Source organism: Tenrec ecaudatus, chromosome 15 (genome assembly GCF_050624435.1).
Source record: "Tenrec ecaudatus isolate mTenEca1 chromosome 15, mTenEca1.hap1, whole genome shotgun sequence".
In the NCBI taxonomy this organism is placed as follows: Eukaryota; Metazoa; Chordata; class Mammalia; order Afrosoricida; family Tenrecidae; genus Tenrec; species Tenrec ecaudatus.
In genome coordinates, this window is record NC_134544.1 from 65,957,500 (window position 1) to 65,979,698 (window position 22,199).

Sequence of the window (22,199 nt, forward strand, 5' to 3'; positions counted from 1 at the left end):
CAAGGATGCTGAGACTTCGCCTTACATACTTTGGATATAGAGAGACCAGTCCTTGGAGAAGGACATCATGTTTGGTGAAGTACAGGGTCAGTTTAAAAGAGGAAGGACTTGAGAAGAAGGATTGATACCATGGCTGCCACAATGGACTCATGCATAGGCACCACGGGGAGGACGGTGCAGGATGGAGCAATGTTTCATTCTGTTGTACATGAGGCCGCTATGGGTCAGAACCAACTCAATGACCCCTAACGACTAATAGCAGTTTGCGCATTTATGTTTTTAATACATTCTGAAACTTTTTTTGGTATATGCTGTGAGGCATGAATCCTGCTTCATTTTTCTCCAGATGGTAATCCACTCTGGTAGTTACATAATCTGGTTTCAATTTAGGACTTGAGATGATTAAGAGTGAAGGGGTGGAGTCTAGTCTGTCAATCGGATCCTAGCCAATGAGGCCTCTGTGTGGGCATAGCTTTCTCCTGAGAATTCTGGGAAATCTGGCTTTTCCCCCTTTGAGGCAGGAGAGACATCCCTGATGTGGTCCTGGGTGCTGGAGAAGCCACGTGGAGACCCCTGCCAGCACTGAGATGCTTACACCACTGGATCCAAAGACTTTCTACCCACTGGCCTGTGATCATCCTGCACTCGGCGTCATTGCATGTGTTTCGTGAGTCTGAAGAGGACTTTATAGATTGGTATCGGACATATGGGCTAATATCAGACTTATGGGCTTGGACTGGACTGGGTTGGGATGTTTTCTTAATGTACAATTACCCTTTATATAAAACCCTCTCTTATAAACATGAGTTTCTATGAATTTGTTTCTCTAGTCTACCCAAACTAACACATCCACTTTCCCACGAACAATTCCTAAGAGATTCTTCTTTTCCTAATTCAATGGACTTATCACCACTATAAAAAATCAGATGTTCATAGATGTGCAAGTTTGTTTCTGGATTACCACTATTTGATTGCTGTTTTGATTATAACAGTATGGGGCTGTTTTGATTATTGTAACTTCATAGTATGTTTTAAGATCAGGAAGTATGAACCCTCCTTCTGTGTTCTACCTGCTCAACATTATTTTAGCTATGCAGGGCCTCTTGTCATCCATAAAAAGTTGAGGGTTGATATTTCTATTGATAAAGCAGGCTATTGGAGTTTTGATTGGGATCATGTTCATCACTTTGAGTAATATTAACAGTTCAACAGTCTAACAATATCTTCCAAGTCACTAATGTGGAAGATTTTCTCATTAATTTTATATTTCTTTAATCTCTTTCAGCAATATTTTATATTTTTTATTGTGTAAGCCCCTCAAATCTGTTTAGATTTATTCCTAAATGGAATTGTTTCTCTAATATCTTTTCAGATTTCTCATTGTTTGTGCATAGAAACCTATTATTAAATTTTGTTTGTTAATCTTGTACTAAATTTTACTATATTCCTCTGGAAATTTAACCTACATTTAAAAAAGGAAGTCTATAGGTAGCATAATTTGTGGTTAAGATAACAGATTGTGGAGTCTATTTTTCTTTTAGTTTCACAAATCTATTTCTTTTTCTCTCTCCTTTCCCCCACAGCTTGAATATAGCCATGACCACTGAGGGCTCCCAGGGCTTCCTCACTCTCTAAGACAGTGTCTGCATTCACAGGCAGAACCTTTGTACCTGTCTGTCTTCCATATTCTCACTAAAGCCTGTTCTCCTGCCCACCAACTTGCTCCCTATGCTTGTGTTCTGTCCTGACCCTCAACTACAAGAACAATTCATGCTTCAAGGCACAACCCAACTACCATGCCCAGGTACAATATTTACCTGTGTGAATTGGGTGGATTCAGTGCCTACCCTGGTTCCTTGTGTCTATGTCCTGTTCTTTACCTCCACACAAAGCCAAATCCAGAGATAAGGCTATATTTTATTCTTCTTGTTATTGTTTAATACTCACTACTTAAGACATAATATCTCAAAAGCACAATAGTTTTCAGTGTTTCCCCATATTCACTCATTGTTATGGGTTGTGTCCCCTCAAAATATGTGTCAACTTTGATTGGGCCAGATTCTCAGGGGTTGGCAGTAATTTGACAATTATGTAATGACATGATCATCTCTTAGAGTGCAATCTGATGTAATTATCCTCCATTTTGTGATGTGTTATAAACAGTAACTTCTGCCTGTAGTTAATGAGGCATGATCAGGGCAGGATGAAACACTTACTAAGATAATAGCCCTCATCTGATTTAAAGGGAGTGTAGCTTCCATCACCGATTATCTTACAAGAGATGAGAGGAGAGAAAGGTCAGCAGAGATGGGGGTGGAGGGTGCAGGGCTTGTTTGATTACCACTGAGAAAGAAGGGCCAGGAACACAGTGCTTCATTTGGACTTTGAGTCCTTGTGCTGCGAACCTTAGACCCAGGGGAAGACTGGTGACAAGACACATGGAGATCTTCAAGGAAGGCTAGAGCCAACAGAGAGGTGTGTTAGTCTGGGTAGAATAGAGAAACAAAATTCATAGACATTCATATGTGTACAAAAAGAGCTTTATATCAAAGAGTAATTATATATTAAGAAAATATCCCGGCCCAGACCAGATCAAGTCCATAAGTTGGATATTGACCCATATGTTTGATACCAGTCTATAAATTTCTCTTCAGATTCAAGCAACCCATGCAATGATGCTGAATGCAGGAAGTTCAGAGGCTAGTGGGTGGAAAGTCTTGTGGATCCAGTGATGGTGGAAGCATCTCAGCACTGGCCTGGGTCTCCATGTGGCTCTTCCAGCTCTAGGGCTTTGGCTCCATTATTGTAGCTCCATGTGTCTTCTCAGCAAGAAGACTTGCAGCAGAGTGTGTGCCCCACCTTCAGGGAGGAAGACAGTAGTTCCCAGAATCCTCAGGGGAAGGCCATGCCCACACAGAGGTCTCATTGGCTGTGACCTGATTGACAGGTTAGACTCCACCCCTTCACAAGTTGACAGATTCTGTAACTGCCACAAGAGGGAAAGCATTCTCCTAGAGTTTGGATGTCTAGATTCCTAAACTGTGAGAGAATAAATTTATGTTTGTTAAAGTCACCCACTTGTATTTCTAGGGAGCCCTAGTGGTATAGTGGGTTAAGTGTTGGGCTCTTAGATGCATGGTCAGCTGTTAAAATCCACCAGTCACTCACAGGACCCATCTGCTCCTGTAAAGATTTACCACCTCAGAAATCCTAAGGAGCAGTTCTCCTGTGTCCTATAGGGTCTTAGTGAGTCAGAATTGTATTATATAGCAGCAGGTTTAGTGTGTGTGCTATTGAATCTTCACAATACTCAGCTGACAATATTTTCTCATTATGCAAACGAGGGAACTCCGGATCAAAAAGTCAGGTAGGTGGGTGAAGGGAGACGTCGGATAGGGCAAGATATGACAAAATAATTTATAAATTATCAAGGGTTCATGAGGGAGGGGGGAGGGGGGAGCACGGAGGGAGGGGGAAAAATGAGCTGATGCCAGGGGCTCAGGTGGAGAGTAAATGTTTTAAGAATGAGGGCAATGAATGTACAAATGTGTTTTACACAATTGATGTATTTATGGATTGTGATGAGTTGTATAAGCCCCTAATAAAATGATTGGAAAAAAAAGTCGGATAGATGAGCATGTTATCATCAAGCTCTGTTATCCTGGGTCCTCAATGGTAGGGCAGGGGAGGGTAAGGGTAGGAAATTTGTATAGTTGTTTTCTACTGGTATAAAAATTAGTCTCAAACTCACAGGGGCAATTCTGCCCTGTCCAGTAGAGTCACTATGGGTTAGTATTGACTTGATGGCAGTGCGACTGGTTTGGGGTTTTTGAGGGTTTTGATTCCGAGGTGGCTTCTGATTAGCTAAGGAATATTTTGGACAAATATTTCACTTCCATGCAACTATATCTCCATCTGTTAAAAGTAAAACCAAACTCACTGCCATCTTGAGTTGGGTTTGACTCATAGCAACCTTAGAGGACAGGGTAGAACTGCCCCTGTCGGTTTCTAATACTAACTCTTTACAGAAGTAGAAAGCCTTGTAGAGAACCTCTTCTTCCCCCCATGAAACAGCTGGCGGTTTTGAGCTGCTGATATTGAGATTAGCTGTCCAACTATAACCACTATGCATAAGAGGATAATAGTTCCAACTCGGTATTGTTCTGTGGATTAAAAAAGATGCCTATGAAATATCTAACAGTGGTTGGAGTGCAAACACACTATAAATGGAAGTTTCCTGTCGGCCTCCAAGCTTGTGAGCGGCTTGTCTTATTTCTACAGCAGCTCCTCTGTGCTCCCTATCGTGAGAACTGCAATTGGGTACTCACTGTCACTCAATGCCATCAAGTTTATGTCAACTCACAGAGGCCTTACAGGGCAAGGTAGAACAGCCCCTGTGAGTGTCTGAGACTGTTACTCTAGTCAAAGCCCAGTCTGTCTGTCTGAGTGGCTGGCAGTTTCGAACTGCCGACCTTGTAGTTAGCAGCCCAAGGGGTCACCACTATGCCACCCTTAAAAGAACTTGGGAGCAGTTCAGGCATGGATTGGAGAGGTCAGTGGGAAGGCGGGGAGGGTGCCACGAAGGCAAGAGTTGGGTGGAGAGACTTGTGGAGGCCTCGGGGCTAGAGAGGGAAAGCGGGCGCACTATCCTTAGGCCAACAAGGGGACGTGGGCAGCTCTGGGACCAGTCTCTCACAATTGCCCACTGCTGGCTTCCTTCCCCTTCCCTTCTCCAACTCCAACACCTTCTCTAAGGCGTGGTAAAGTCCCCTCTGCCCCCCCCCCCTATCGCAAAGGAGGGAGGGCTCGGGCACACCCCACACTCGGTGTGCCATCTCCCAACGCCCCCTCCCCCTGCAGAGACGACTGGAGCCGGCAGGGGCGGGACATGCGCACAGCGCCCGGCGCCCGGCGCCAGAGACGCGGAGCCGGGCGCGCGGTCGGACTTTCTCTCCCGCGGGAGCGGCGGCCGGGCGCGGCCGGGGGCGCGGCTGGCCGCGTGGGAGCGGCGCTGCGCGGACTGTCAGCAGCTGCAGCTCAAGGACGCTGGCCGAGCGGCTGCGACGGTCGCGGCGGAGGCACGCGGGAGTCCGGCGATCGGCTGCCAGAGGATGCGAGCGGCGGAACTCCGGCTGCGGTGATTGTCGCCGGCGGCCGCGAGGCAGGCGACAGGGGCGAGGCCCCGGCGGTGCGCGGGCCGGAGGGCCTCCGCCAAAGCAATGCGGGCGTGCCCGGGACTGTAGGAGCATCTGTCACCAGCCCCGCTGCGCGCGGCCGGGACTCGGCCATGGACACGCTGAACGGCCCCGCAGGCGGTGGCGCCCGGGACGCGAAGCCGCCGCCGCCGCCGCCGGGCCAGCACCACCGCCACCACCACCTCCACCCGCTGGCGGAGCGGAAGAGGCTGCACCGTGCGCCCTCGCCCGCCAGACCCTCCCTCAAGGACCTGCACGTGCGGCCTGCGGCGCCCGGCCCGGCCCACCCTGCCCCCGCCCGCGCCCCGGCGCCCGCCGCCCCGCGCTCGCCCGGCCTCGCGGGCAAGGCGCCGTCTTCGCCCGGCTCCCTAGCCGCCCCAGGCCGCCTCTCTCGGCGAAGCGGCGGCGCCCCGGGCGCCAAAGACAAGCCGCCCGCGGGCGCCGGGGCCAGGGCGCCGGGAGTCGCCAAGGCCGCCTTGGGCCCCCGCAGGGCGGCGCGCGCGGCGCCAGCAGAGCCTCTGCCCCGGTCCGGGAAGCCGCCGCCGCCGCTGGCCGCGGAGCTGCCGCCGGCCGCCGCCAAGGTCCGCAAGGCCCGGCGCAGCTCTGGCCCCTCGGGCTCGTGCCGGGCTCCGGCCGCGGGGCCTTGGTCGCCCGCCGCCCAGCTCCCCGCCGTGACGCTCGGGGTGGCCTCGGCAGTTGGTACGGTCTCCCGCCTCAGCCCCACGGGCAGCAGCTCCGACCTTTCCGACTGCCCCTCGGAGCCCCTGTCGGACGAACAGCGCCCGCCGCCCGCCGCCGGTAGCGACGCCGGCTCCGGGGACCGCGAACCCCCGCGCAGCGCCCTGGCGCTCAGCCCGGAGCCCCCGGCGCTCGCGGCCGCGCCCCCAGCCGGTAGCCGCAGGCCCAGTGGCCGGAGCAGCCCGGGCGGCCTCCTTGCGGGGCCCCTGGGGTGCGGGGCGGCGGACGACGCCGGCGGCCGCGAGCCGCCCGAGCGAGTGGCTTGTGGAAGGGTGGACGCCAGTGGCGGGACCCCGCAGGAAGCGGGCCGGGCCGAGACGCTGCCGGCGGAGGAGGAGCTGCTGCGCGAGATGGAGGAGCTGCGCTCCGAGAATGACTATCTCAAGGTGAGCGGCGCGTCCCCGCGCCCTTTGGCCGGATGCTGCGGGCACCCGAGAGCCCGTGAGGGGGGGGGCGACGCTCGCCTTCCCGCTCTGCTCCCCTCGCGCCCCCCTCGGGGCGCTACGAACTGGGGAGAACTTCCCGAGGCTTTCAGTCGCCAGCCCTGCGCGGCCCGGCTAGGGCGCGTTCACGCCGCGCTGCTCGGTTCTAGAAGTTTGTGGGTAACTTGGCCAGGCTCGTGGGAAGGAACACGTTGGGTCAGTCGCTCTTCCCGTAGCCTGGTGCACATCCTTACCTGTGGCACGGTTCCCCCTAGCGACGGAGGGCGAGTCCAGGAAACGCGCCTGCCTGCGGCAGCCTGGCCCCTCAGGCTGGCTGGTCTCATTGAAGATGAGCCAGGGACCTGCGGTGGTTCGTCCCGGCGGCCACTGCACAGGGAGGACCCCGCGCTCTCTAGGATGGTGCCAGCATCAGGACACAGACCATGTTATCTGGGAGGCGAGGAGGCCTGTGTTGCCGAACCGTGCGTTCAGTTTGGATGATACTGGCCGGCCCACGCTGTCGTGGTGTGCTAATAGAAAATAAAGGCGGTTGTACTGTGTACTTGTATCGTGATATGACGTGCTCGTGCATTGTGATCCGCAGGGTAGGAATAATTCCAATGGCATCTGGCAAGATCTTAACGAAATCCTCCAAACAATGAGAGTGGCCCTCCTCCACTAGTGGGCTGTGTAAAACGAGCCGTTTTCTCAGATTGATCCACTCTGTTCGGGCCCAGCTTTTGGCCACGGAACTAATTTATGAGCTTTGAAGGTGAACCGTGGTGGGCTGTGCTGTGCACAATGGGATTATTATAGGACACGAGGTACTGGATAGTAAAGTGTTACAGTCTCTGAGACCCACAAGGGCACTTCTGTCTGGGTTGCTGTGAGCCACAATCACTCGTGGCAGTGAGCTTTGGGCTTATCAGGAGCTCCTCTAGCCCACGAAGCCCGAGTGATTTCATGTTGCAGAAAGTGGCAATCATGAGGCAGAGTGAGACGTGAGAAAAGAGAGCAGTCTGCTACCTGGCTTGAGATGTTTCAAATAGATACATTTGCCTACTTTTGTGTAACCGAATAGATCAGAGAGTGAAAGCCAAACGTGTTGTAAGGACAGCTGTGTTGCGGGTGACGTCACAGCAGAACCAAAATCTCCTCACCCCTGTTTGTGAACGGATGTAAGCTAATGTTCATTTTTGTACCTCCAGCTTTTAGCATAACTCCTGACTACAGTTTTGTACTTCTCTGGATCATGAACGCTGGGCAATAGTCAATTGAATTTCTTTAGAGAAAACAAGACTTTCATTACATCTTTGATCTTAAGTCGCTAACGCGACAGGATTTCAGCGTTCTTTCCTGGGTAGCTGTTTATTTGCCTCATCTTTTTATCTGAAGACGCTTAGTGAATGAAATGGGCCTCTGCTTCTGGTGTGCCGTCGAGTACATTTGATAGTTCGAGTGCTCCTCACAACAGCATAGGGTGCCATTGCTGTTATATTTATCATGACTCCAATTTCATAGGCAAGGATTCGGAGAATACAGTGAGGTCAAATGACTTGCTCAAGGTCACATACCTAGGAAGTGAGGAAGCTTTTATTCCTTGTCTTCAGGGCCATTGCTTCTGCCCCATCTATATGGCTATTTCCACCGAAGCTAGTTTTCTGAGAGCACATTGCTTCGGAGTTGTTGATTGGTGCAAAATGTTCCCTGTGTTCATCGTTCCTCGGGGGCATCTGTCTTCCTTTTAAGTGAAAAGGCCACTATGTCCACCTTTCCAGTAAAACCCACTGGAAAGAGTCAATGTGGGAAAATGGTCAATTGCCATTTTCTGAGGAGAAAGTGCTATGGCCATTTACCGTGTCATGTCCAGATGCATGTCCTCCTGAGAGAGCAGAAGAGAAAGCGTGTCAAGGTGATCACAAAGAGTCTGGGCAAGCAGGGAAACCATGTCATGCATCAATGTGAGCTATGTATTTGTTCATTCAAAAATTTACATGACACTAGTTAGAAAGAAACACAAGAATCTGGGTGGACTTTTCTTATGGCCAGAGCCCCCCACCCATTGGTGAAGAATTTAGCTAAGAGCTTAATGACCTTATAAGGCAAAAGGCAGAAGTCATGTCCTGCCACATGACCTTTAGAGTGTACCTATTTATTTATTAAAAAAAAAAAAAAACATGGAACGCTTCACGAATTTGTGTGTCATCCTTGTTCAGGGGCCTTGCTAATCTTCCCTGTATCGTTCCAATTTTAGTATATGTGCCTTCGAAGCAAGCACTAGAGTGTACCTATTATAATCAAAATGATTCTTGTTATTTTTGTTGTTAGATGTCTTCCTGTCTGTTCTGACTAGCTGTAATCTTAGGAACAAAAGAATAAACCACTGCTTAGACCGGAGGCATTTGCACAATTGTTATGCTTGAGCTTACTGTGACAGGTACTGTGTCAGTCCATCTCCTTGCTGTGTAAGGGCCTATTCTTTTGGATGATGGATAAAAAACACAACCTGGACCAGCCAGCTGTTTTCTTAGGGAATATTGCACAGAACTCTCTAGACTAGATATAGCCTCTATCCATTTGATATTAAGAAGAGCTTCAGTATAATCTGTGACTAGCACCTTGGCCAGAAACTTTACTGTGATAAATTTTGGAGGACTGTGAACTTCACAGAGAATCTCATTCTTCACTGAGTCTGTACTTTCACTAGTGTTATGGAAGTCTTTTACAGTTTCTGAGCTAGAAAGATCAAAGAGTCATGAAGTGGAAACACATGAAGGAAAGTCAGAAAGTATTGCTACCACGATTTCAGTTTGTACATGCATTAATTTTTCCAAAGAAAATGTGTTTAAACATGGCTCTAATCAGTGGATGACTACTGGCAAAGTCTCAGTAATACACTTTCTCTTTGTGTGTTAGAGTGTTGTTGTTGTTTTAAAGGTCCAATTAAAATAGTGGTGTCCAAGGGGATCTACTGGATCAGTTAAATCCAAGACAAAGAGGTGATCACAATACAAGATCTTTATGGGGACTTATTAGGAGGAAATTGTAAGAAAATTGAAAACTCCATTAGTGAGAAAAAGGCCAGGAAAGCAACACCAAGGAACTGTTTTCCATCACGACAATGCACCTGCTCTAGCGAGGGCTGTCTTACAAGAACCTTGTTTGAAACCTTACCCATCTCTGTACAGCACTGATCTTCTCTTCAGACTTTTTCCTTCACAAGCTCAAAGAGCATTCGAAAGGAATGTCATGGGAATCCCTTGTGGATGCCCCAACTGTCACTTTGACATGGTGTGACATTGAGGAGTCCAGGATTCTGGGGAGAGGATTTGAGAGGTGGAAACACTGCCCTCAGAAGGGTACAGATCTAGATGGAGGCCATGTAGAAAAATAATAGCTTTGTCTTTTTGATAATTTTGTTTAAGAAGGGTTTCTATGATTTTGTAGCAATACCTTTTTTCATAGTCTCGGAAGGCCTGAAATATTATAGAAGGATGTCTTACTGACCACGAATTAAAGTGGCTGTCTCTGTTTTTTGCCAGATTGTTTTTGAAAAAATAGCAGATGTGCCCCCCATCTACCTTCTCTAAACCAATTGCTGTGTGAGTCAGCCCCTGACCTAATTTTCTTTTCCTTCTCTTCTTGGATTAAGGGCACCCAGGTGACTAGTTGGAGAAATGTGCATCATTCTGAGTAAAAACAGAAAAGCAGTCACGCTGCCTTTTACCTCTGATGAACTTTGGTATAATTGTAAGTTTTCAGAAATTAAGTGAGCAGTCGAGTTCATTATTCAAATGTCGTTGCTTTTTTTCTCAAAACTAAGACCCAAGCATGTTTCATAATGATGAAGACTTTGCCTAAAAGCTGATGTGTTTCCTCCCTCCTTGCTTGCCTTGACTCTTTTTTGCTTGAATGCTTCAAGATAATCAGAGAAACCGTAATGCCCATTGTGAACACATTAATTATGTTCTCTTGTTCACAGAGCTTCTCAGGAGGTTTTAATCTCTCTGAATTTATTGACCTATTTTGAAAATGCTTCTCGTTTTCTTAGGCTTCTGTATTTCTCCTTTCCACAAATATGAGTGAGCTTCAGAAAGTTCATGGAAAAATGGAATGAGAAGAGAATGGAATTTTCCAAGCTTAAGTTCTGTTGTTATATGGGGAGAACCAGTGTGGGAGTAACCAAGAACCAGATACACGCCGTAGCGTTGATTCTAATGCGTAGTGACCCTTCGAATAAAGCAGAACGGTTTACAGGGTCGTCTATCTGTATCCTATCTCGACCACCATGTTTTGCACATGCCAAAGGACTTGGTAGGCTCCAGCCAGGAACCTTTCGGTTAGCAGCCTCGCACTTAACCATTGCACCCCCACGACTTCTACTTCCTCACTTTTTCTAAGAATTACTTTTTGTTTAAAAACACAACACAACACATGAGGGAGGGGGGAGAGGGGAGGGAGGGGGAAAAAAAAGAGGACCTGATGCAAAGGGCTTAAGTGGAGAGCAAATGCTTTGAGAATGATTGGGGCAGGGAATGTGCAGATGTGCTTTATACAATTGATGTATGTATATGTATGGATTGTGATAAGAGTTGTATGAGCCCCTAATAAAATGTTAAAAAAAATTAAATTAAAAAAAAAAACAACACAAAAACCAACAGCAACAACAAAAAATCAGATAAAATTGGACTTCTCGGGGAGATTATTGTTAAGATCATCTTGAATAAATAGGTTGCAGTGCTTAATATACCACACATCATTCTAATCCCATCCAGCCATTCATTTCTCACTTGAAGTATTCTTTTGAGTCACAGGCTCTGAAATGGTTTGTCAGATTCCCCTGTGGTGTGGAGGGCAGACACTAGGAGGCAAGAATGAGCACTACCAGCACTGCAAAGGACCTCCAGCTCCCCATTGCCTCCTCTGGCACCCTGCCTTTTAAGCGTTTAAAGCATAACCTTTCTTTTCGGACACTCCAGATTTCCCTATCTTTTCTTTATTCAGCCTGTAAAAGAACAGCTAGAATAACTGGAGGTAGCAGACAATGCAGATGGGACAAACAAGGCCCATCAGCTGCGGCATCAACTGTCACCTTTGTAAACAATGGTGACCAGGCTGAGCCTCCTTAGCTACAGCTGGGATCTGTGGAAAACATTTCCATTGTCCAGAGGGAAATGAGATGGATTATTGGTGTATGACAACAGACAATAGGTTCCGTCTGCAACTCCCAGAAGACAGAATTATTGCTACTGTTGCCAGATGACTGCTCCTGTCTAAACTGGGTCTATTTAAAGAGGTTATTAAAACACAAGTAGTTATTGTTTTCAGGTTGCTTAAATGACATGAAGATATGAATAAAATTACCAGTATGAGCAAGAGTGTTTGTTAGTTATATGAAGAAACCAAAAATTTAGGTTTTATTATATATTTGTTGATAAAATTATCCTCTTAGAGTAGTTTATTCTTCAAACCATTTTATTTTAATCTTGTTTTATCCCATGGTGCCTCGTTATTCCTCTAATTTGGTATTTGCATGATACGTTTATAAATAAAGTGAGGCTTGATTTGTTATAGCAGGCAAATATTTCTGCAGTTTTGTACTACTTCAAGATCTCTTGGTATAAATATATTTGAAAAATATTTACAATGAAATGCTTCAGCAAGATAATGAGCTATAATTTAAGTATCTGCAGATCTGATCCTAATTTACTAAAAAAGAAACTTTATTAAGGGCAGATTTTTCCCCCCATATTAATTTCTCTATAAGAATCAACAGCAATTTTCCACTTTTACTTACAATTATTAAGTTATATCTGCTGGAAACATTATATCATTTGCTTGATTTGATTGTCTCAGACATTTAAATGGCAGACATCTTTAAATTTCAGAAAGACAGTGATTTCTAAATTGGAGTCTGTTGTCAAAACATTAATATGTTAGTTTATAAATCAGTGTCTGTTTTGACCTTAATCTGAATAATTAGTTTTTGCTTATTCAGCTGCTGTCATGGTGTATGATTTGCTTTTTTATGTCACTTCTTTTTGTTGAAAAGGAGAATTCCTTTTTTCAAGGCTATCTGAGAACACTAGTGGTGGGACTCTCTGCAAGGGACTAGTGTTGGGAAGCTGGTGAAACTTAGCATCTGAACCTCCTCAGTTTAAAATGCGGCCAGTAATACTGTGCCTTTCATCGCGTTGCTCTGCAGACCAGTTACCGGAACAGACAGATATATTTGGACACGGGTATTTGTAAAGCAATAAATGTTAGGTTGCTTTTAATATTTTACACTGATGGCGGGCTTTTAAAAGTGCAATTTAAGGTCTGTTTTTGTTTCATATGCTAATAATTTATAGTATTTACCGGAGAAAGCATTTGTTTGCATCTAGAGCTCCCTGGACTTGCAGTCTAGCATCCATTTATTAGTTGTGAGACTTTGGGCAATTTAAACTGCCTGAATTTGGCTGTCTTGTCTACAAAATAGGGTAAAATATGTGCCTGGTGGTAAAGAGATAATGGAATAAAGTACTTTAAAAATGATGCTTACTTTTATTAAGTAAAGTACTTTATAAAGACGGTTAGATAAAATGAGCTATAAAATTAATGGTTGAAATACATACAATATATTCTCTCCCAAATTTCTTTGCAATGTAGCTACTGTTGGTGATTCTTTATGCAAAAAACCCCTTAAAAACACGAAAGAAAGACTTGAGCTGTTTACTAGTGACCTGTCCAGTGGCTTGGAGGTGTGTCTTATCCTTAATAATCAGTTGTTTGGAGTAGCAGTCTACACATCTCTGCTGTCTCCAATGCTTGACATCACGTGGCTCTAGCTCTTCTTCTCTTACGAGGCCTGCGATCTCATTTTTATGCCTGAAAGCTGTTCTGCATCCTATTATGTTTTATACAACTTTCAAAGCTTCTGTTTAAAGAACAGGAATTTTCAAGCATCAATGACATTGGCTTTCCTAGACAATCTTTCTAGCAGGAAATCCACTGTATATTTATTTGTACGGTGTACATATGAGGGGGTTTTAGAAAAATAAAATGAAAAGATATGGATTTTTTCCCCCATGAACTTTTCAAGTCCCTTTATACACATATTGATTTTGTGGCTTAAATCAGTCTTCCTTCATTTTCATGGTTTGCATTGATTCCCTCACCCAATTAGTTACTCAGTGAACAACTACTTTTTAAGTGGACCCAGAAGCTTAAGTGTAGAGATTAGTTCTTTACCAAAGTTCAATCCTTCAGATGCACTCAGAAACTGAGTGAACTTTACCTTGATTTTGGGAGATTTGGAGCTAGCTCTCTACACTTTCTCAAAAGAATGACAGCAAAGACATGTTGTAAAGCCTGCCATCTGCGGTTGGCCCTGGTGTGTGCTCCCCAGTCGTCATTACAGCCTCTGTTGTTGTGGACCGGTGACAATCCCCTCTAGTTGAATGGTGGTGATTCCTTTTTGACTCAACCACTTGAAAGCCCCGCCTTTCCATTCTGTTCATGTACATTCAACTGACCAGTTTTTTAATGATTTAATTTTAAAAATCATTTTATTGGGGGCTTGTACAACTCCTATCACAATCCATCCATCCATCCATGGTGTCAAGCACATTTGTCCATATGTTGCCATCATCTTTCTCACAAAATTTGCTTTGTACTTGAGCTCTTGATATCAGTTCCTCATTTTTTCCCCTCCCTCCTTGCCTGCCCTTCCCTCATGAATCCTTGATAATTTATACAACATTATTATTTTGTCATGTCTTACACTGTCTGACGTCTCCTTTACCCACTTTTCTGTTTTCCATCTCCCAGGGACGGGGTTATATGTAGAGCCTTATAATCGGTTCCCGCCTTTCTATCCCACCTTCCTTCTACCCTCCTGGTATCGCCACTCTCACCACTGGTCCTGAGGGGTTCATCTGTGTTTCTAGTTCCTGTCTGCACCAGTGTACATACTCTGGTCTAGCTGGATTTGTAAGGTAAAATTGGGATCATGATAGTGGGGGGAGGAAGCATTTAAGAACTAGAGGAAAGCTGTATGTTTCATCGTTGCTACACTGCACCCTGACTGGCTCATCTACTCCCCGTGACCCTTTTGTAAGGGGATGTCCAGTTGCCTACAGATGGGCTTTGGGTCTCCACTATGCACTCCCCCATTCACAATGATAGGATATTTTGTTCTTTGATGCCTGATAGCTGATCCTATTGATATCTCATGATCACACAGGCTGGTGTGCTTCTTCCTTGTGGACTTTGTTGCTTCTGAGTTAGATGACCACTTGTTTATCTTCAAGCCTTTAAGACCCCAGACACTATATCTTTTCATAGCTGGGCACCATCAGCTTTCTTCACCACATTTGCTGTGGGCCCTCTTTGTCTTCAGTGATCGATCATGCAAGTGACCAGCTTTTATGTTGTGTCAAGTAACTATACGTCTCAGCAAATTTTTCTACTGGGCCCAAGATGTATTTAGAGAAGTGTGCATGAAAAAAAAAGCATTAAAGCAGTTTATTTTTTTAATTATGTTTTAATCATTGCTATAGAGATCCTGTAAGAGCCATGTTTAACTGAGAAGAGAAATATTTTATTGATTTGATCACTAGGAAGTTGGTTAAGCTTTCTTCTTTAACATCTATTTTCCTTGGCAGTCCACTGAAATAGGTTCTATTTGGAGTCTTGATTCAGATGATGTGAACAAAGCAGGTAGAATCTTTGACCTGTGAGGTTTTGTGAGAGTTAACCTGATACATTTACGGTCTTTGACCTGTGAGGTTTTGTGAGAGTTAACCTGATACATTTACGGTCTTTGACCTGTGAGGTCTTGTGAGAGTTAACCTGATACATTTACGGTCTTTCCAATAGAGATTGTTTCATACAATAAAGATGAGCTGGAGAATCCTCTTCACTCAATTTTATAGGAAACTGTGGTGTTTGGTTTGTTTGTTCAAATAAGGAATCAATTCCTACATCTAATCATATCCAGGTTAAAAGTCTTTAGGACATTTCTTTCTCGTTCATTTTCTTGTATACCTGGAGCATTGATTGACATTGGAAAACATGTTATGTGTTGTAAGTAAGTTCCAAGCTTTAAGAACAAATGCAGGATTAGTTAGAGTGATGAGAATTCAGGAATAAACTGAATAGCAGAAATAGGGAAATGTACAATTTAGTTTGTCCAAGATTGGGAGGCCGTTTTTCCCCCTTGAGCCCCAATAGTTGATAAAAATAAAAAGAGGTGACTGAGAACATCCTATCCTAAGACATCATACTTGAGTTTACAACTAGTCCAGAAAACTCTTAGAATATTTTCCATATTCTCCATACTTTGAAATCTTTTATAATACTTCAGTAAAATTTATATCCAGTGTACTGAAGCTATGCGTATGGATTTGGGACTACTTAAAAAAAACTTGTGATGTAAGCCTGGAACAACATAAAGGTGTAGTTACACTTGACTTTACTCATTGAGCTTGCTTTTTTATGTGGGTGGCAAGGAATGAGAAGAACTATAAATGACATTAAGTGGTGATAGGAACTGGAAACACAGGGAACCCAGGACAGATGATCCCTTCAGGACCAGTGATGAGAGTGGTGATATTAGAGGGTAGAGGGAAGGTGGGGTAGAAAGGGGGAACCGATTATAAGGATTTACATATAACCTCCTCCCTGGGGGACAGACAACAGGGAAATGGGTGAAGGGAGACATCAGACAGTATATGATAAAATAATAATAATTTATAAATTATCAAGGGTTAGTGGGGAAGTGGGGTACAGGGAGGGAGGGAAAAAAGAGGAGCTGATACCAAGGGCTTAAGTAGAAAGCAAATGTTTTGAGAATGATGATGGCAACAAATGTACAAATGTGCTTGACATACAATGGATATATGTATGGATTGTGATAAGAGTTGTATGAGCCCCCAATAAAATGATTAAAAAAAAAAAGACTTGTGAAGAAAGCAGAGCAAGGCAGACTGGAGAGGATGCGGTAGAGGTTAGCAGGTGGGGCCAAGACTGGAATTATGTTTCCACGGGCTCTGTAAAGGTAGGGAGAAGTACTTTAGGAAGAGGCAGTAGGAAGTGAACATAGACTGGGACTTGTGGGACAGATTTTAAAGAACAACGTGTGTGTGTGTGTGTGTGTTTTGTTGGTTGTTTGGTTGTAGGCCCGGAGCCAGGGCGCATTAGAGGCCAGGGAGGATTGTAAAGAATGTGCTTGGTGGGACAGACATCCCTTTGAGGGTTTGAGGCGAGGTGAGGTGAGGTGATCTGATTTACACATTGAAAGAACTCTTCTGGATGGAGAATAGACTCTGGGAAAATTAGATGGCAAGAGGGGAAGTAGGGAAACCCTGTTCATCTCTGTTCCAATAGACTCTATGAACCCTTTGGAGAGATTGCACTGATGCTGAGTTGCCAGGATGCTGATGGGATGCATGTGGAATTGCGGGAAAGAGGAAGATTCTCCTATATTCAAATTATCTTCCTGTTGACTGAAAAGTAGAATTCAGATGGGCATAAAGGATAGGTGAATGGAAAAAACAAACAACATTCATAACATTTATTTGTGTATTTGAGAAGAGTTCTTGTTTAGAACGGTGAGTTACAAAGTCACATGATGGATTTTGCATTGTGGATATAATTTTCAGGACATATGAAGGTGTATCATAATTCCAGGGGCAGTTAACAGTTGTTTATTATTATTATCACACTAAAGTTTATGTTCTTTGAAGGCAGGGTTTGTCTCATTCACCTTAGTACGTAGAGTGTGCTTTTGAGATATAGGCTCGGACTAGGTTTGGTTTGAGTTTAAAGGTCTATTTACCGATTTTATTTCCTTTTTGAGTATGATTATGTAAGGGAATACTGGGAGTGGAATCAATTGTGAGAGGCTGCTATCAATTCTCCATTCTGATTTTTAATTTTGGGATTGGTAAGATGTGGGCAGATATTTGGTGATGTTACCTTGTGGGACATGTACAGAGGCTCCTCTGCCATGTCACAGATGTGGCCCTAAGGTGGTGGGTATGGGCGTAGGCATTTAGTATTTGGGGTTGAGGAGTGTGAGAGGGGGGAGAGGAACATCATCGTTTTTTGATGGCGTTGGCTTATAAATTTACTCTGTCTGGCTCGTGTAGGATGAGTTGGATGAACTCCGCGCTGAAATGGAAGAAATGAGGGACAATTATTTAGAAGAAGATGTTTACCAGCTGCAGGAACTTCGGCGAGAACTGGACCGTGCAAATAAAAACTGTCGAATTCTGCAGTACCGTCTCAGGAAGGCTGAGCAGAAAAGCCTGAAGGTGACTCAGGATGGGGAGGTGGATGGCGAGCTGATCCGAAGTCTGGAGCAGGATTTAAAGGTATGTGAGAAGGTTCTTCATCTGGAAATGTAGTCCCAACTTGTGGACCCACTCATTTCTGGTTAAGGTTTTCCTGAAATTCAGCAGATTTGAGCATTGACTTTGTGATTTATGGGTTGATGTGGAGTCACATGACTGTCAGTAGCTCAAGACTTTAAGCTTGTGATATTCTGAACTGGAATATTAGAGCCAAAGAATTCAAAATAATAGATTTACATTCAAACAATGAATAATTGTTAATTATATTAAAATGTGTAATTATAAAGGGTGGTATTTGTGCGTTACGCATTGGGCCGCTAACCCAAAGGTTTAACTCTTTGACGCCACCAGCTGCTCCTAGGGACAAAGATGAGGCTTTCTGGTCCCATAAAGATGTATCGTCTCAGAAAACCCACAGGGACGCTTCTGTGCTGTTCTATCGGGTTGCCAGGATTTGGAAATGACTCGATGGTAGGGAATTCGGTTTTGGAATTATATGGAAATATAAAGATCTGAAGTATATTTAAAAAATATTATTGGTTATCAATCCAGTTATATTTTAAAGGTAACTCAAAGGTTAATATCATAATCACTTTACATTAAAAATCATTTAACATATTTATGCTATTTAGGTTTCTAGGACTCAGAATTACGAAATTTTTTCAAATTATGAAATTTTCATAACCCCAGTAGTATCTTTGAGATTATTGGCAGCCTGGGCAGGAATGAGGTGAAGAAATTTCAGACTATGTGTCATTTCTCTCTCCCTGGGAAACATAGTTCTCTCATGGTCTGATTTTCAAATCATTTGTTTAGAGGTGAATTATTCACAACATCCTTCTTATGAAAGTACTTGTGAAGTTTCATTTAACCTCTCAACAAGAAAAGAATCTTTGTAGTTCTATAAAAGTTATAAACCACTGATGAAATGTCATTCAGTGTGATTTAGGGTAATTTATATTTCTCTTCCAAAGTCTCTTTTCTCATTGGCTGCTCGACAGTGAGACTGTTGAACTACATTTAACATTGAAGCATTTTGCCAAAGACGTTTAAACAATAGACTAGTTAAACCTTGGCTGCAGTAATCATCTAACGCATGCAGATTTCTTTCTTGTCTTTTCGTTGGATTGTTGTTTAGCAGGCAATATTACCTTAGTGGACAGAGTTGTTTATGTGTTTATTACCATATTACTATTTTTAGTTTATCTCTTAAAACATGTGTGCATGGGGAGAAATAGTATTCTTGGTGATATTCTATAATAAGATAGAGTTATTCAAAGTATCTTTTAAAATTTACATGAAAGTCATATTCTCCCTCAAAATGCAGATTTCATCTCTTCATTTTATTAACTATTTTATTAAATATTTCCAGGTCTCTTCTCTTTGGTGTAGTCCCCAGGTTATATATGTCCAACTTATGTACAACCTATATGAATCAAACCTTGTAAAAGCTCATTACATTAAAATTTTGAGCTACATACAATAGTTTGTAACAACAAAAGGGTACTCCTTTGCAATATATATAAATATTACTATTGCTTTACTACTGGGTTAAGGATTTTTTAGTGTATCTGGAAGTGTTTCTTTAACTTTATAAAAATGCCTATGTAGGTATACTATACACTAAGGCTAACATCTGACTAATGACTTTAGATTCAAACCTTAACTAACTGTTCTGACTTGAAGACAGATGTGGGAATGGAAATCATTCATAATCTGGGGACTGTCTATATTTAATTATTCTGTCTCTGGGGTTGTTGGAAAATGCCCTTAAACAGGCAGAACGCTTCCCATCTTGATGATTCCCTGTGGGTCTATACAGGTAGCCAAAGATGTCTCTGTAAGATTGCACCATGAACTTGAAACTGTGGAGGAAAAGCGTGCAAAAGCTGAAGATGAGAATGAAACCCTCCGGCAGCAGATGATTGAAGTGGAAATATCCAAGCTGGCCCTCCAAACTGAGCTGGAGAGACGCAGAGAGGTAATGTGGGAAAGCATGGCGATGCCTTCCTGGGCTGAGGTGTTAAGAACGAAATTGTCAGGCACTGCAGGGGTCTAACTCCGATTAATCTCTGAAGCAGAGACCAGAAATCCAAGGCCTAGTTGTTTGGCCTAAGAGTTTAGAATGGTTTTTACTGTTTTTTAATAGCCAAACACACACACACACAATTTCCCAAAGCAAAGAAGATGATGCAAAACAAACTCTGTATGGCCCACAATATTTATTGTCACTTTACAGCAGTGGTTCTCAACCTTCCTAATGCTACCCTTCAATGCCGTTTTTCATGTTTTGGTGACCCCCGCCAACCATAATATTATGTTTCTTGCATGAAACACACAACTTTCCTCTAGTTCTTAAATGGTTACTCGCTCCGCACTATCATGATCCCAATTCTACTTCACAAATCTGACTAAACCAGAGGATGTACACTGGTACAGATAGGAACTGGAAACACAGGAAATCCAGGATTTCAGGACCAGTGGTAAGAGTGGTGATACCAGGAGGGTTGGGTAGAAAGGGGGAACTGATTACAGAGATCTACATATAACCTCCTCCCTGGGAAACGGATAGCAGAAAAGTGGGTGAAGGGAGACACCGGACAGTGTGAGATATGACAAAATAATAATTTATAAATTATCAAGGGTTCATGAGGGAGGGGGAAGCAGGGAGGGAGGGGTAAAATGAGGAGCTGATGGGGGCTTAGATGGAGAGCAAATGTTTTGAGAATGATGAGGGGAATGAATGTACAAATGTGCTTTGCACAATTGATGTATGTATGGATTGTGGTAAGAGTTGTATGAGCCCCCAATAAAATGATTAAAAAATTATGTTTGTTGCTACTTCATAACTGTAATTTGCTACTGTTATGAATCGAGTGGCCCCTGTGAAAGGGTCATTCGACCCCAAAGGGGTAGCAACCCACAGGTTGAGAACCGCTGCTTTACAGAAAAATCATATGGAACTGTAGTCCAAAGCTATTTCTTTTCTGATGAGTTGACTCTTACCCTATTTTTTGGATCTAACTTACCCACACATACAATGCACATAGCATGCATCCAGGGTGTCAGAGAAACTGTGAGAGGGTGTACTGTGGTTTGCAAAAACTCATATAATGCATGTGTGATTGGTATAAAAATATGATAATTCTTTCTGTGTCTAAAAGGGAGACTAGAGAAAAATACTAGTGCTTAATTTTGTGTGTTACTATTTCTTACACACAAAAGTAAGCACTAGCATTTTTCTCTAGTGCCTCTTTAATGGGCTAGAGAATGTGTTACCGTTTTCTGCTAAACCTGGAAAAGTGGGTCATAGCAGTTTGCTACCAGTATATATAACTCAGCCAACATAATGTAAATATAGGCTGGAAGCTTTCTAATATGTGACCATATTCTGGAATATGAATTTTTTCATTTGCATACAATGAAATGGACTGTCTTCCATTTTAAGATTTAAGCTGTGTATTTTCTTAGAAAAATATCCTGCATATTGATAAATTAAAACTTAGAAGTGAATGCATTCACATGATGGTTAAAGGCAGATTATTACTTGTTCAAGCTATGGATCTCCCTTAGAAGCTCAAGTTTTCTTTGGATCAGTTTCCTGATGAATACATATCCATTCAACTGTCTATGCGTTCACCCTTGGGGGAAAATGTGCGGAAGAGGGAGGGTATCACGCTGTGGTGGTTAGACCTTGCTAGAGGGTGGCACTGTGCTTCACCAAACGAATGACGAGTCTGAGAAATTTCTCTCATCACTGGAGGAATTTGTCCTTTAATTATGGATACTTTGTATCATATTTAGTTACTGGTTCTTTATTTCCCTCATTTTCTTTGGTTCCTAGTTTGCTAGAAGGTTTGTCATAGTGATATATATATTCTATATATATAAGTATATAGAATATATATATAAACTTTCAGTTTGAGCTTAACCTGAAGATTATAGGAAATAACTTAGAAGTTTATTTGATAAATTTTATATTATGTTTGCATATATATATATATAAATATACATATACATGCATAACTAGTCGCCATTCAATCAATTCCAACCTGACTATGAGCCTATGTATATCTGAGTAGGTTTCCATAGAGTTTTCCTATTTTCCTAAATGTTATTTATTGTTGTTGTTGAGAGAACACACAATAAAAGGAACACAATTGAACTGTTTGTCCATGTACCATTATGTCGATTGGTCTTGCTTGTTGACTTTGTACCCGTGGCTTTGCCAAATCCCTATAGTAGCTCTCAGTGTTTTCTTATTGACTTTTGATTTTTTGTATATTCATGTAGAATAATATAATGAGTAGAATATTCATGAATTCATGAATAGAGATAATTTTACTTTTTTTCTCCATCTGAATACCTATTATTCCTCTTTCTTGTCTTAATAGGACTTGTCATACAATATGGATTAAAAAAAATACCAAATTCACTGCCATGAAGTCAATTATGACTCACAGTAAATGTGAGGAAAGCTAGCACCCTTGGCTGTTACCAGTTTT

The 22,199-nt window shown here is 43.3% G+C and overlaps 1 protein-coding gene and 1 non-coding gene across 3 annotated transcripts in view; one reads left to right on the forward strand and one right to left on the reverse strand.

Annotated features, from left to right (window-relative positions):
- Positions 1 to 4,954: 4,954 nt before the first annotated feature.
- Positions 4,955 to 22,199, forward strand: part of MTCL1 (microtubule crosslinking factor 1) — a 201,181-nt gene continuing 183,936 nt past the window's right edge. Inside the window, exons 1-3 of one of the 2 annotated variants that reach the window (XM_075532530.1) lie at positions 4,955 to 6,319; positions 17,491 to 17,715; positions 19,517 to 19,675. In XM_075532530.1, coding sequence (XP_075388645.1) covers positions 5,288 to 6,319; positions 17,491 to 17,715; positions 19,517 to 19,675 — 1,416 coding nt within the window. In that variant the 5' untranslated portion in view covers positions 4,955 to 5,287. The remainder of the gene's footprint in view (positions 6,320 to 17,490; positions 17,716 to 19,516; positions 19,676 to 22,199) is intronic. The other variant, XM_075532531.1, reaches the window with a different exon arrangement.
- On the reverse strand, positions 8,527 to 8,633 carry LOC142428332 (U6 spliceosomal RNA). The gene has a single exon (XR_012780254.1). It is a non-coding gene; the product is annotated as a U6 spliceosomal RNA (small nuclear RNA).